At 33.7% G+C, this 13,769-nt stretch overlaps 1 protein-coding gene across 24 annotated transcripts in view; it reads right to left on the minus strand.

Annotated features, from left to right (window-relative positions):
- The window catches only part of DLG1 (discs large MAGUK scaffold protein 1), a 272,956-nt gene that overhangs the window by 109,468 nt on the left and 149,719 nt on the right, over positions 1 to 13,769 (minus strand). For 23 of the 24 annotated variants that reach the window (XM_060639586.3, XM_060639587.3, XM_060639595.3 and 20 more), the window contains one exon: positions 1,715 to 1,768. The exons of the other annotated variant lie outside the window; for it this stretch is intronic. In XM_060639586.3, the coding sequence (XP_060495569.1) occupies positions 1,715 to 1,768 (54 nt within the window). The remainder of the gene's footprint in view (positions 1 to 1,714; positions 1,769 to 13,769) is intronic. 24 annotated transcript variants of the gene reach the window in all.

The following is a 13,769-nucleotide window of genomic DNA, read 5'->3' on the forward strand; positions in this document are numbered from 1 at the left end:
AATTAATACTGAAAATCGAGTATAATACAGCATACTTAATGGTAAAAGACTGAAAGCTTTCTCCCAAGGATCAGGAATAAGACAAGGATATTTGCTCCTGCCACTTCTATTAAACACTGAAATAATGGAGGTTCTAGCCAGGGCAATTAGGCTAAATAAATAAATAAATACGTACATACATTCTGATTGTAAAGGATGAAGTAAAACTATCTCAATTTGCAGATGACATGATCTTATATAAAAAATCCAAATGAATCTACACACTAAAAAACTAATGAATGAGTTCAATAAGGTTGCAGGATATAAGATCAAAATCTATTATGTTTCTAAATGAATTCCTAAAATTCCATTATAGTCTAATACAGTAGCAATGAGAAATCCATAAATGAAATTAAGAAAAACAATTCCATTTATAATAGCATTAAAAGAGAAAAATACTCAGGAATAAATATTAAACAAAAGAAGTGTAGGACTCGTACAGTGAAAATTAAAACATTTCGAGAACAATTAAAGTTGTAAACAAATGGAAAGCCATTCTGTGTTCACAGATTAGAAGATATAATATTGATAAGATGGCAATACTGCCCCCATTTACCTACAGTCAAATCAATCCCTACCAAAATCCTAGTTGCCCTTTTGTTGCGTGCAGAAATTGACAAGCTGGTCCTAAAATTTATACAGAAATGGAAAGAACCCAGAGTAGCCAAAACAAGCTTAAAAAGTTGAAGGACTTATACCTTCTGATTTCCAATCTTATTACAAAGCTACAGTAATCAGGACTATGTGGTATTGGCATAAGGATACACATAAAGATCAATAGTAGAGAATTAAGAATCCAGAATAAACCCATATATTAATAACTGATTTCCTACAAGGGTGCCAAGACCATTCAATGTAGAAAGAATAGGCTTTTCAACAAATGGTGATGGTACAATTGGACACCCACATGTAAAAGAATGAGGCTGTACTCTTACCTCCACAATATATAAAAGTAATTCAAAATGGATCAAAGATCTAGATGCAAGAGCTAAAACTATGAAACTCTTAGAGGAAAACCTAAGTGTCCTCATGATTTTGGATTAGGCAGTGTTTTAAAATACAGACTGCAATCAACTATAGTCCAAAAACAGGGAAAAAAGGACTTACAGTCTATAAAATTATGTACCATTTGATTAAAAAAAAAAAGCACAGGAACTACTTCTACTTAAACATCTCTGAAGACATTTTCCTTTGGAGTAAAAAAATGTTAGATTAGATTCTGCTGTTCTGGTTATTTATCTTTAAGGGCTTTTTAACAAAGTAAGTTTACAGAGAAGCACTAATCAATTTAATACAAAGATAACTATTTTAACATGTGAACATATACATATATGCCTGGGTACTAAAAATCAAGTCATTCAAATAGATTTCTAAAATGACTCTGAATATATGGCATTGTTTAAGTGACTACTAGTCAGAGATAGCCTCTAGTGAAAATTAATCATTAAAAAAATAAACCCTAAATTTCTATTTCAACATTTCTGCTTTGCATAAGTATGGGGAAAAAACCAAAGAAGGACAGTATTGCTTCACTGACTTTAACAACTACAGCTTAGTGACAGAACATCACAAGTCCAATGTATTAAAGAAAATGAAGATGTTACCTTTGTATATGTATCAAAAACTGAACAGGTAAAGCAGAATTATTTAAATGTGTGGAGGAAATTGAACTTACATAACTCGATGTTTCCAAGCTATCTGTGTTGACCAGTACTGGAGGAGGGTTTGCCTTAAAGAAAGAATTGTAAACGTGTTAGCTTAACAGGAAAATTGACACATTAATTATTAATGTCCATAAATGTTAGAAGCATATGAAGGATTTGCTATTTCTTAAATTTTAATTTTATATGAGCTTTTCATATGTTAATCAATGAGCCAGTTTCCAGCACCAGAAGATGAAAAGAATTAAGTATAAACAGTTAAATTTGATTTGCTTTTGAGAAATAAATTATTTCTGCTAAAACAGACATAATTTTCTTAAGATCTGTGAGAAAGTTAACCAGCCTTCTAAAAAAATTCACAAATATTCTTTGTATAAGAACTCTTCCTTGGTAATGCAAGCTGGTGTAGCCACTCTGGAAAACAGTATGGAGGTTCCTCAAAAAACTAAAAATAGAACTACCCTACAACCCAGCAATTGCACTACTAGGCATTTATCCATGGGATACAGGTGTGCTGTTTCGAAGGGACACATGCACCCCCATGTTTATAGCAGCACTATCAACAATAGCCAAAGTATGGAAAGAGCCCAAATGTCTACTGATGGATGAATGGATAAAGAAGATGTGGTATGTATGTGTGTACATATATATATATATATATATATATATATATATGTACACACACATATATACACACATATATATACACACACACACATATATATCATATATATATATATCATATATATATAATAATCTTATACCTAATACACACACACACACACACACACACACACACACACACACACACTGGAGTATTACTTGGCAATCAAAAAGAATGAAATCTTGCCATTTGCAACTACTTGGATGGAACTGGAGGGTATTATGCTAAGTGAAATAAGTCAGAGAGAGACAAAAATCTTATGACTTCACTCATATGAGGACCTTAAGAGACAAAACAGATGAACATAAGAGAAGGGAAACAAAAATAATATAAAAACAGGAAGGGGGATAAAACAGAAGAGACTCATAAATACGGAGAACAAACAGAGGGATACAGGAGGAGATGTGGGAGGGGGGGATGGGCTAAATGGGTAAGGGGCACTAAGGAATCTACTGAAATCACTGTTGCACTATAGGCTAATTTGGATGTAAATTTAAAAATAAATAAATAAATTAATTAATTAAATAAAATTTAAAAATAAAATATCCACCATATGCTAACTTGGATATAAATTAAAAATTTTTTTAATTAAAAAAATATTTTAAAAATGTAATAAGCATTTAGTTACATTTTACTTGTTCTTTACACTTAAATTTAAGGGTTCTACTATTATATCACAGTTCCCAGAAAATATGACATATAACATTGCTGCTTTAATGAAGTTAATAATTTCTTAGGCCTAAAACTTTGCTATTTGAAATAATCTTCTCTGTCATTTGAAAAGTGTACACCCTCTCTTTATTTCTCAAAAATGCTGCCAGTTTGTCCCTTCCTATTGAAACTTTCTAATAAACTTTCTAATAAAATTATTTTAATAAAGTTATTTATTGCCATAGAAAGAGAAAAAAAAAAAAGAACTCTTCCTGAGTTGTCAGAAATCATTAGTTTTTCTATTCCCAAGAAGAAGTTTTTCTATTACCACGAAGATTCCAATCTTTTATCACCCAGAAAAAAAAAATCTCTATTTTCAGTTGTAATTATCGCTTTCCACCCGTTATTCTAGACAACTCACCGAATAACAATGGTCAAAAATTCAAGAGCAAAACAAACAAAAAAACAAGTAGAATAACATATCTCTAATTATGTATGGATTGAAAAAGGCATGGTTTTCTGGGTAAGCTGGAAAGTAATTATTATGTAGATGAAATAAAATTTAAAGAATAAAATGCAATAAACACCAAATGAAAAACATATCCAGACATACATACCAGAAACGTATGTGATCCCCCCTCAAAATTATCTTTCTTCTATATGAGTATAAATGTACCATATCAAATGACATTTACATACATTCAAAAAGACAACTATCCTTTAAACAAATTTTAGGATATGTTTATAAACATTAATAGTTCTGCTATCCCAATTAACTAAAGAATTATACATAAAACCTACATGAAAGAAACATTATACACAAAATAACCATCTTCTTCCAAGTATACGGGCATTTCTAAGAGGTAAGTGTTCAGAGTTCAAATGTTTTAGGCCATTTTCAGCAAAGTACTACATCTGGATGATAATGCGATAAAATGCTTAAAGACAACACAGTTGCATGGTTAAACAACCATATAATATGCAACTGGGCTACATGAAGCAGATTAAAAATGAGAATATTTTATTATATATAAAATTATATATTATAAAAATATTATATATAAAAATTAAATATACTTTCCATGCAGTTCTACCTTTGAATGTAATAATCTATTTTCAGATGATTTAGTGAAAACCAAATCTATGAAGTACAAATACTAGTTATATAAGATTATTAGGTAAAACTAGTCAACTTACAGACATTTGAGATTTTATGAGTATCTGAAATTATTCATCTCCCAGTGACCCATTGAGATTCCTCAAATTCATAATATTTCACTTCATTAAAAAAATTAAGGGCACAACTTTACCTTATTTTGCTCAAGCAATTACAGAGGAGAGCAAGAAAGAAAAGGGTACACAAAAAAAAGTCACAAAAGAAGTTACATTCTTCAAAAATTAAGGCAACAAAGCCTTTTGGTTCCCTCTGCCCATTTATTAACAAACATACAATGAAAAAAGTCTGTTATCATCATCATTGCACAGAAGTTATCTTTTGATTCTAGTCATATAAAAAGTCTATCTGATATTGAATGATACAATGCGTTAAATATACTTCAAATAAAATAATGACAATGAGAGGTCAGGAATGAGAGGGATTATGGATCATATGAGTGCACGTGAGTTGATGATTGCTGGAGTTTAGTGATGAGTATACATGGGAATTCACCTTATTACTACTGCCTCTACATGTAAGGACTTTTGAAATTTCTTTACATTTCATTACATTTCTTTACATTTCATTTACATTTTCTACATGCTGAAATTTTTCATAGTAAAAAGTAAAGCAAAAAAATTATATTGAGACAACTATTCAGTTTGTGGGATGTGAATAACTAAGACAGTTGTGAAATACTATAGGTTAGAGTTGCTATTAAGATATTAGCATTCACATCATAAAGCTGATTTCAACTTTAAAGTTCAGTTCAAAATAAAAAATATAGATGAGTGGAATAATCTGTAATTTTGACTTAAAGAACACAGTAATATATAATAAAGTTATGTTTATATGTATCTTATAATTAACGTGGGAATGATATTTGAAGGGAAATGATGCTAATAACATGAAATTGGACAAAAGCCAGGAATGTTCACATTGAGAATTAGGCAAGAATTTCAACCAAAAGTACTATCAGGATAAGAAAACCTAGCCATTTAAAAAGATCATAAAAGATGGTCTCAAATAGAGCCTATAATAAATGAAGCACAAGAGGCATGATCTGACTGCCTCAAGTTTAACTGCCTAAAATAAAGAAAAAATATTTAAGACTGTGTTAGAAGGTAGAGAATTAAAACATTTAATTTGGAATACACTATACTCTTACTTAATCACTTGAGATTTTCTAAATTCTTGTATCACAAAATACAGAAATAGTATCTGACAAAGTAATCCTCCAAAGCTCTCAAGGAGGTAGGAATGAAAATTAAACGGGTAGCACAATCTTAATGTGTTTGAAGGGTATGATAAACAATGCAGAAAGACACAATACCCTAGCAACAAAAAGCTAAAGAACAGGTTACTTCTGAAGGGAGAGATGCAGAAAAACTTGGCCACAGAAAGTACATACTTTCAAACAGCTGAGGTAGGAAGAACACTAAAATCAGAAATGGTAGCAAATCTGGTTAGCTTAAGACCTTGGGATCTGTAAATGGGATAGTGGGTAGCAGAACAGGTGACATGAAATTATCAGCTCTGCTTAGGAGTCAAACAAAAAAACTTAAGAAGAATCTATTTGAAAATTATTTCAAATGAAGAAAAACTCTTCCCTGCACCTCACTTCAAATGACATCAAAAGACTTGGTTCTAATGATGTTTCTATCTCACTCTACTATTCAGTAACTCTGACTGTATAGGTAAGTCATAAGTGTTCTTGAAACTCATTTTCTCCATCTATAAAGGGACAGCAACACATGCCTTTACCCAAGAGGACTGTGTGAGGATTCAGCATATAGTAAAGGAAAATTTGTTGTCAACCATAGAAACCAACATATACCGTTGTATATAGTATATATAACAACATATACCATTGTGTATGTTTCAACTAGGACAATAATAAAGTCCTACAATTCACTTAGAGATTTACTAAAGGGAGAAGGGATATTCCAAAAAGAGGAACTAACAAACCCCTGAGAATTTGACCCAAGTATCAATAACAAGACTCAAACATAATTTTGCTCATCCAAATTTTTACTATTCCATCTCATTAATAACGGGCCTCATAGGGATTGCTGCTGTAACACAATGCAGCATTCTTACACAATTTCAGAAAGCAGTATTACATTAAAAAAAACAAACTGTTAAAATAATTCTAAAATCTCGTTATTTAAAACAGGCCAAAATTAGGAGTTTAGAAAATGTGTTTATGCTGTGCATTGTATTTCTCCTTCTTACTATTTATCAAAGTTTCATTATGTTATTTGCTTAATGACAGTCTCCTTCTCTCCTACTAAATTATAAAAAAAGTGTTTTTTCATATGAAGAACTTACAAATCCCAGAACACATCTTGGATTCTAATTTGAGACATTGCATTAAAAAAGTTAAATGCTATCACTTAGGTGATCAATTTAAGTTAGAGTGAATGTAAAAATAAATAGGATGGATTCTGAGAAGATGGCAAAATAGGAAGCAACACAAATTTGTCATCTAGACAACAACTGCACTGGCAGAATCTATCTGATATATCTATTTTGAAATTCTACTGAATCCCAGAATAGGCTATAGGAGGCTTGCAACTTCAGGGGAAGTACTGGATGGTAAATTGTAGTTAATTCAATCATCTCAGCTCTTAGCACAGTAGCAGCTGTCCAACTCCCACCCCTCTGCCCTGTAACAGTTAGCTGTGCAAGTGTTCTTGGAGTTGCTGGCACAAAACTTGCACAAACTAGGAGGGACAAAAAACCTACTCTCCAAATATAGGGGATCTGTGCTCTGATTGCTAACTGCTGCTTCTGATCACAGAGGTGCAGACAAAGAAGCAGTGGCCATTACTGTCGTCTTCCCATTGATACAAGTCCCTCCCCCTCTGGTTCAAGTGACATCCAGAGGATTTAAAGGGCAAACATCTCCTCCCACCATTTCATTTTTCTATTTTTCCCCTTTTGAGAGTCAGACACAGACACCTAGGATATTCAAAAGTAGTCACATATATAAGGGAAATTAGAAAGCCACTGTACCTGTCCAGGGAAGGTTTAGGCAAAGAAAAGACCTAAGGAAGACCTTAAGTTTGTACTGCAGACTGATTTCTTGGCACAGAGCTAGCCTACAACAATTAAAACAGTAACAACAATAACAAAAATAAAAACAAAAAACAGCAAACCTTAGGAAACAGGAGAACTTGATTTCCAGAGTTAAAGCATCATAGGAGTCAAATGTCCAGTTTTCAGCAAAGAAACGAAAGGCATGCCAAGAAACAGTAAAGAGTGGCCCATTCAAAGGAGAAAAAGAAAGAACGAAAGAAAGAAAAGATAAACTGCCTTTAAAAAAACCTGGTGGCAGACCTACTAGACAAAGACTTTGAAACAACCATATTAAATATGTTTAAGGAACTAAAAGGGAAAGTAGACAAAATGAAATATGGGGAAATTTATAATAGGTAAAATGGAAAAATCTATAAAAAATAAAAAAGTTAAAAGGCAATTCTGGGGTTGAAAAGTTCAATAATAGAAATGAAAAATTCAATAGAGTAATTCAAAGGCAGATGCAAGCAGACAGAAGAATTAACAAACTTGAAGATAGGACAGTGGAAATTAAGTCTGAGAACAGAAAAAAAACAAAAACAAAAACAAAAACAAAACTAAAGAAAAATGACCAGATTCTAAGGGACCTAGGGCCACCATGAAGAGGACCAACACACACCTCATGGACGTCTGTCTCAGAAGAGGAGAGATCAAGGAACAGAAAAAATATCTGAAGAAATAATGGCCAAAACATTCGCAAATATGATAAAAACAACACTATCACCACAAGAGTACAAACATCCAAGAAGCTCCACAAACTCATGGTAGGATGATTCACATCGAGACATATTATAATCAAATTGTTGAAAGACGGGGGTGCCTGGGTGGTTCATTTGGTTAAGCATCCAACTCTCGGTTTCAGCTCATGATCTCTCAGCTTTGTGGATTCGAGCCCTGCGTTGGGCTCTGTGCTGGCATGGTAGAACCTGCTTGGGATTCTCTCTCTTCCTCTCTCTCTGCCCTTCCCCCAACTTGTGCCATCTCTGTCTCTCTCAAAATAAACTTTAAAAAAAAATTGTTGAAAGACAAAAAGAATTTTGAGAGCAGCAAGAAAAAAGTGACTTATTACATACAAGGGATCTTCAATAAGATTATCAACAAATTTCTCATCAGAAACTTGAGGTGAGAAGGCAGTGGGCTGATATATATATTTAAAGTACTAAAAGAAACCCCTTGTCAACCAAGAACCCTATCTCTGGTAAAACTGTCCTTCAAATGTGAGGGAGGAATTAAAATATTCCCAGATAAACAAAAGCTGAAGGAGATCATTACCAGTAGAGCTGTCCTGAAAAAAATAGAAAACCAAAAACAAATGCTAATGAGAGTCTTGCAGGTGGAAATGATAGGACACCAGAGTGTAACTCAAGGTGTTTGAAGCAATAAAGATCTCAGTAAAGATAACTATAAGGGCAATTATAAAAGCAAATATTATTGTCACAGTGCTTTTTATTTTCTACATATTCTTAGAGGAAATACTTTCAGTCTTTCACCACTGAGTACAATGTCTGCAGTGGGTTTTTCACAAGGGAAAGATGAAAAGAGTTCTGTAGATGAATGACAGTGATGGTTGCACAAAAATGAATGTACTTACTACCAATTATATATAAACTTAAAAATGGTTTTAAGATGGTAAATTTTTACATTATGTATATCTTACCACAACTAAAAATTTGGAAAAATATATGACCTCAAACTAATTATGAAAATGTATCAAACACAAATTGAAATATATTCTACAAAATAACTAGCTAGTTTTCTTCTAAAATGCCACATTCATGGAAGACATACAGTGGGGGCTACTCCAGGTTAAAGGAGACTACAGTGTCATGAAGGCAATGTGTAATCTTAGACTGGCCAAAGATCTATTTTTGTTTCTCCTATAAAGAATATTATTGGGGCAACTGGCAAAATATAATTAAGGTCTACAGATTAATCTGATACTAGTTTTATGTTAATGTTCATTTTCTAATATAGCTCACTGTACTATGGTAATACTTTTGTTCTTATGAAAAAATATTTAGTGTTATAAAATATTTGTATTTAGAGGCAAAAGGGGCATGAGAGAAACTTCCTTTGAAATGATTCATAAAAAATATTTTAATTATATAGGAAGAGAAATGATAAAGCAAATATGGTAGGTAAAAATATTAAGAATTAGGGGAGCTAGGTAAAGGTATGTGGGATTTCACTGCACTATTTAAAAAAAATTTTTTTTTTAACATTTATTCATTTTTGAGAGAGAGACAGAGACAGAGCATGAGCAGGGAAGGGGCAGAGAGAGGGAGACAGAATCTGAAGCAGGCTCCAGGCTCTGAGCTGTCAGCACAGAACCCGACACGGGGCTTGAACTCACAAACTGCGAGATCATGACCTGAGCCAAAGTCGGATGCTCAACCGACTGAGCCAACCAGGTGCCCTGGAAAAAAAAAAATGTTTTTTAATGTTTATTTCTGACAGAGAGGAACAGAGTGTGAGCAGGGGAGGGCAGAGAGAGGGAGACACAGAATCTGAAGCAGGCTCCAGGCTCTGATCTGTCAGCACAGAGCCTGACGTGAGGATGAACTCACAAACCATGAGACAGATGATGACCTCAGCCAAACTTTACTGACTTAACTAACTGAGCCACCTAGGTGCCCCTCATTGCACTATGAATTCAATTTTCTTAAGTCTGAAGTGATATGAAAATAATATAAAACAAATTTAATAAAAAACCCAAAATATAAGCAGAATAAGGGCACTGCAGTCAGTTATTAGTGTGTAGTTAAAAAGGCTCATCAAGGTAACTTGAAGCATGCTTTCCTATTTAGGATTACCAATAAAATGAAAATGTATTAGGTCATACTTTAGATTATACTAAAGATCAAATTAGCTACGACTCAATACTCAAATGTCTTGTGAAAGCTGTATGGTCCAAAAGTGATAAAAAATGGTCTGCACTGGATATATCTGTAATGTAACTACTCTCGTGTCATGTTAGAGTTGTAAACTTGTCCCTTGCACAGACAGTAGGCTCCTAGAGAACAAGGCCAATGTTATATTTATATCTTAGTAGCTACAGGACTGGAACAATAAACAAAAAAATTGAATGAACATCAATCCCTCCAAAACACATATTTGAGTGTGTACAAAAAATTTTACACACACAAATTAGCCATAAAGCATTTTCAACTATACCTTAGTTACACGACAGATCCCCACAACAGGTTCAAATAAAGGTCTAAAGCATCTGGTTTTATTTAATTTATTTTTTTTAACGTTTATTTACTTTTGAGACATAGAGAGACAGAGCATGAACAGGGGAGGGGCAGAGAGAGAGGGAGACACAGAATCTGAAACGGGCTCCAGGCTCTGAGCTGTCAGCACAGAGCCCGACGCGGGGCTCGAACTCACGGACCGTGAGATCATGACCTGAGCCAAAGTTGGATGCTTAACCGACTGAACCACCCAGGCGCCCCATAAAGCATCTGGTTTTAAATCAGAGTATTTCCTCTGGGGTAGAAAAAGACATTTAATAGGTCAGTATCTATGTGGAGTACTGGAGCTACAAGAAACTGAGTAGTTTCCCCACTATCACACAGCCAGAAAGGGGTGACGCCAGGAAGTGGTAGTCAAGTCTCACTATGAAGTCCATGCTCTTCATGCATCTTCAGCAGCAATTCATTATGCCTTTCTCCATACCACTATGTGGAGGGCTTTCATAAAATGTAAATGACGTGATCAATATAAAGATAATCTGAAAAGTATAAAAATTCTACAAATGATTAGACTATATCTATCTATCTATCTATCTATCTATCTACCGATAGATAGATACAGAGTCTGTAATAAGGCTATCTATATATATATCTATATATAGCTATCTAACTTGCTTAATCCTCAAATTCATTAAAAAAATTTTTTTAAAAATTTTTTTTGAGAGACAGAGGGAGTGAGCAGGGGAGGGGTAGAGAGAGAGGGAGAGGAAAAGAGAATCCCAAGCAAGCTCCACACTGTCAGCCTTGAGACCAATGCGGGGCTTGAACTCATGAACCATGAGATCATGACCTGAGCTGAAATCAAGAGTCAGATGCTTATTAACCAACTGAGCCACCCAGGCGCCCCTCCTCAAACTCATTTTAAATTACTCAGGGAGGCATTATTCCCCATTTTAACAGATGAAGGGAGTATAAAATGTAGAGGTTAAGTAACTTGTTTGAATTGCACAGGTAGGACTAGACTCCAAATCTTGTGTCTTCTTCTATTTCTATGACATCCTGATGCATCTAAAATGTAAAGCAGTAGATCTTTAGAAGAAAAACTATTTCCATTTAAAATGGTAAAATAAGGGGGGTGCCTGGGTGGGTCAACCAGTTAATAAGCATCTGACTTCAGCTCAGGTCATGATCTCATGGTTCTTGAGTTTGTGAATTTGAGCTTCTGTGTTGAGCTCTCTGCTGTTGGCACAGAGCCTGCTTTGGATCCTCTGATAGCCCCTCTCTGTCCCTCCTCTGCTCACTTTCTCTCAAAAATAAATAAACATTAAAAAATGTTAAAATTAGGTTATCTATTAAGTAAGGCTTTCAAATTTATTTGAGGACATTTTAACCAGTTATACTAATTTTAAAATGTACATGTTATACTTGATTAATCAGGAAAAGGCTTACTGATTGTGGAAAGTGAGGCACACCCTATAGGCTTCTCACATTATACAAAAATTATTAATCTACCCCACATGCACTTTCGTAGTGTATTTAAAACCTAAAATGAGGCTAAGGAGAACAAATAAGCCTTTCTCTTGTGCACATACCCTCATTTGTTTTTCTAACTTGTTCCCTGGTTTACTGTCTCAAAGAAATATGAAATAACACTAATAATATGAATAGCCAAGATCATGTGCTAGTTGCACATACATTACTATTCTTCCAATCACTGTAAAACATCTCAAGTTAGTATTACAATCATCTTCAGTGTTACAGATGAGTAAACAGTGTGGTTAAGCAAACTGCTCAGAGTTATACAGCTGGTAAAGTGGTAGGACTGGAATTCCAAACTAGATCAATCTGACTGTAAGACCTCTCATTTATAACCACAAGGCTATGCAACATCTCCACAATTTCCAAATGTAGTGTGATGCTGTCAGGGACACTTGGAGTAAATAAATCAGAGGTCTCTGAGCAGGAAAGGACAAGTTCCTCATGGAATGTAAGAACAAAAACTACTATAAAATTTCAAAGGATTCTAGGAAACTCAACATCAAAAGATGAAGTGACAAGAGTAAAATAAACTTTCAAATCCCCTACTTAAAAAAATATATTATACTACTAAATCTTAGATGCTTGAAGAGATGTTACACTATTACAATAACACATAGGCTGCTTACTTAGAATTGTATTTTACTTATAAATTCAATTCCTCTCGTCAACAGAGAGGAAAAAATCCATTTGGACTTATCTGTTAAATTCTTGGTGGATTTACAATGATTTAATTTTTAATGATTTTCATAAAGGCTGAAAGATTAGGTAGAAGAAGTAACATAATACAAACATAATACAAAGACTACAGTCTTAGTGTAGTATCTGTAATTTCCCCTAGAATCCCATTTTGTTCCTTTTTCATTTTTTAGGAGGGGAAGGGCACTGAAATAAGTAATCACAATTGAGATCCCATTTTTACTCCCAACAGGGAATTTACTTCAAAACTGTTTACACAATAGGGGAACCTCAGCCGTCTGACTTCGGCTCAGGTCATGATCTCGTGGTTCCTGAGTTCGAGCCCCAAATTGGGCTCACAGCTGTCAGCCTGTCAGCGCAGACTGCTTCAGGTCCTGTGTCCCCCTCTCTCTGCCCTTCCCCCACCTGCACTCTCCCCCTCCAAAATCCTAAAAAATGGTGTTTACACAATAAACATACTATTTTTATCTCGATTTTATGCTACAGATCAGTAATAGTAAAAATAGCTAAAGATGCATTTATTTGTACTTTGTATGAGATTGAGATTGGTCACAACAGAATAATACTATCATTATTTTGACTTTGAATGATGTTGTTAATGTTCTGAAACTACTAAAGCTCCTAAGCTAAAAAAGTTCAGATTCTCTGACATTTGGCTATTATTTCATTTTATTTTTTGACTGTCATATGTTACCTTTTTAAAAAGAAAATTTTATTTTAGAATAATTTTAAATTCACAGAAAAGTTGCAAAGATAGAAGAGTTCCCACATACTTTACATATATGAGTTCTTATTTTTAACTAATAAATGTGAATGTTACCTAACCAAATGATAGAAAAATATTTCCAAAGAAGATAAATATATATTGGGAAAAAAAAGCTATATAAAATGACACATCCACTATAATATGAGGATGACGACTTTTATTATCTTTAGAAACTAAAATTCCTAAAGCAAATAAAAACCGGTTTAAACAATTTACAAGTACAAAAGGCATGATAACGAATCTAAGGAAGTTTAATATTATGAAGTTCAGAATGTGTCCTATTTCATAGTTAACCTAAAAATATGGCAAGTATTGAACCCAT

This window comes from Panthera onca, chromosome C2 (genome assembly GCF_046562875.1).
Source record: "Panthera onca isolate mPanOnc1 chromosome C2, mPanOnc1 haplotype 2, whole genome shotgun sequence".
NCBI classification, from domain to species: Eukaryota; Metazoa; Chordata; class Mammalia; order Carnivora; family Felidae; genus Panthera; species Panthera onca.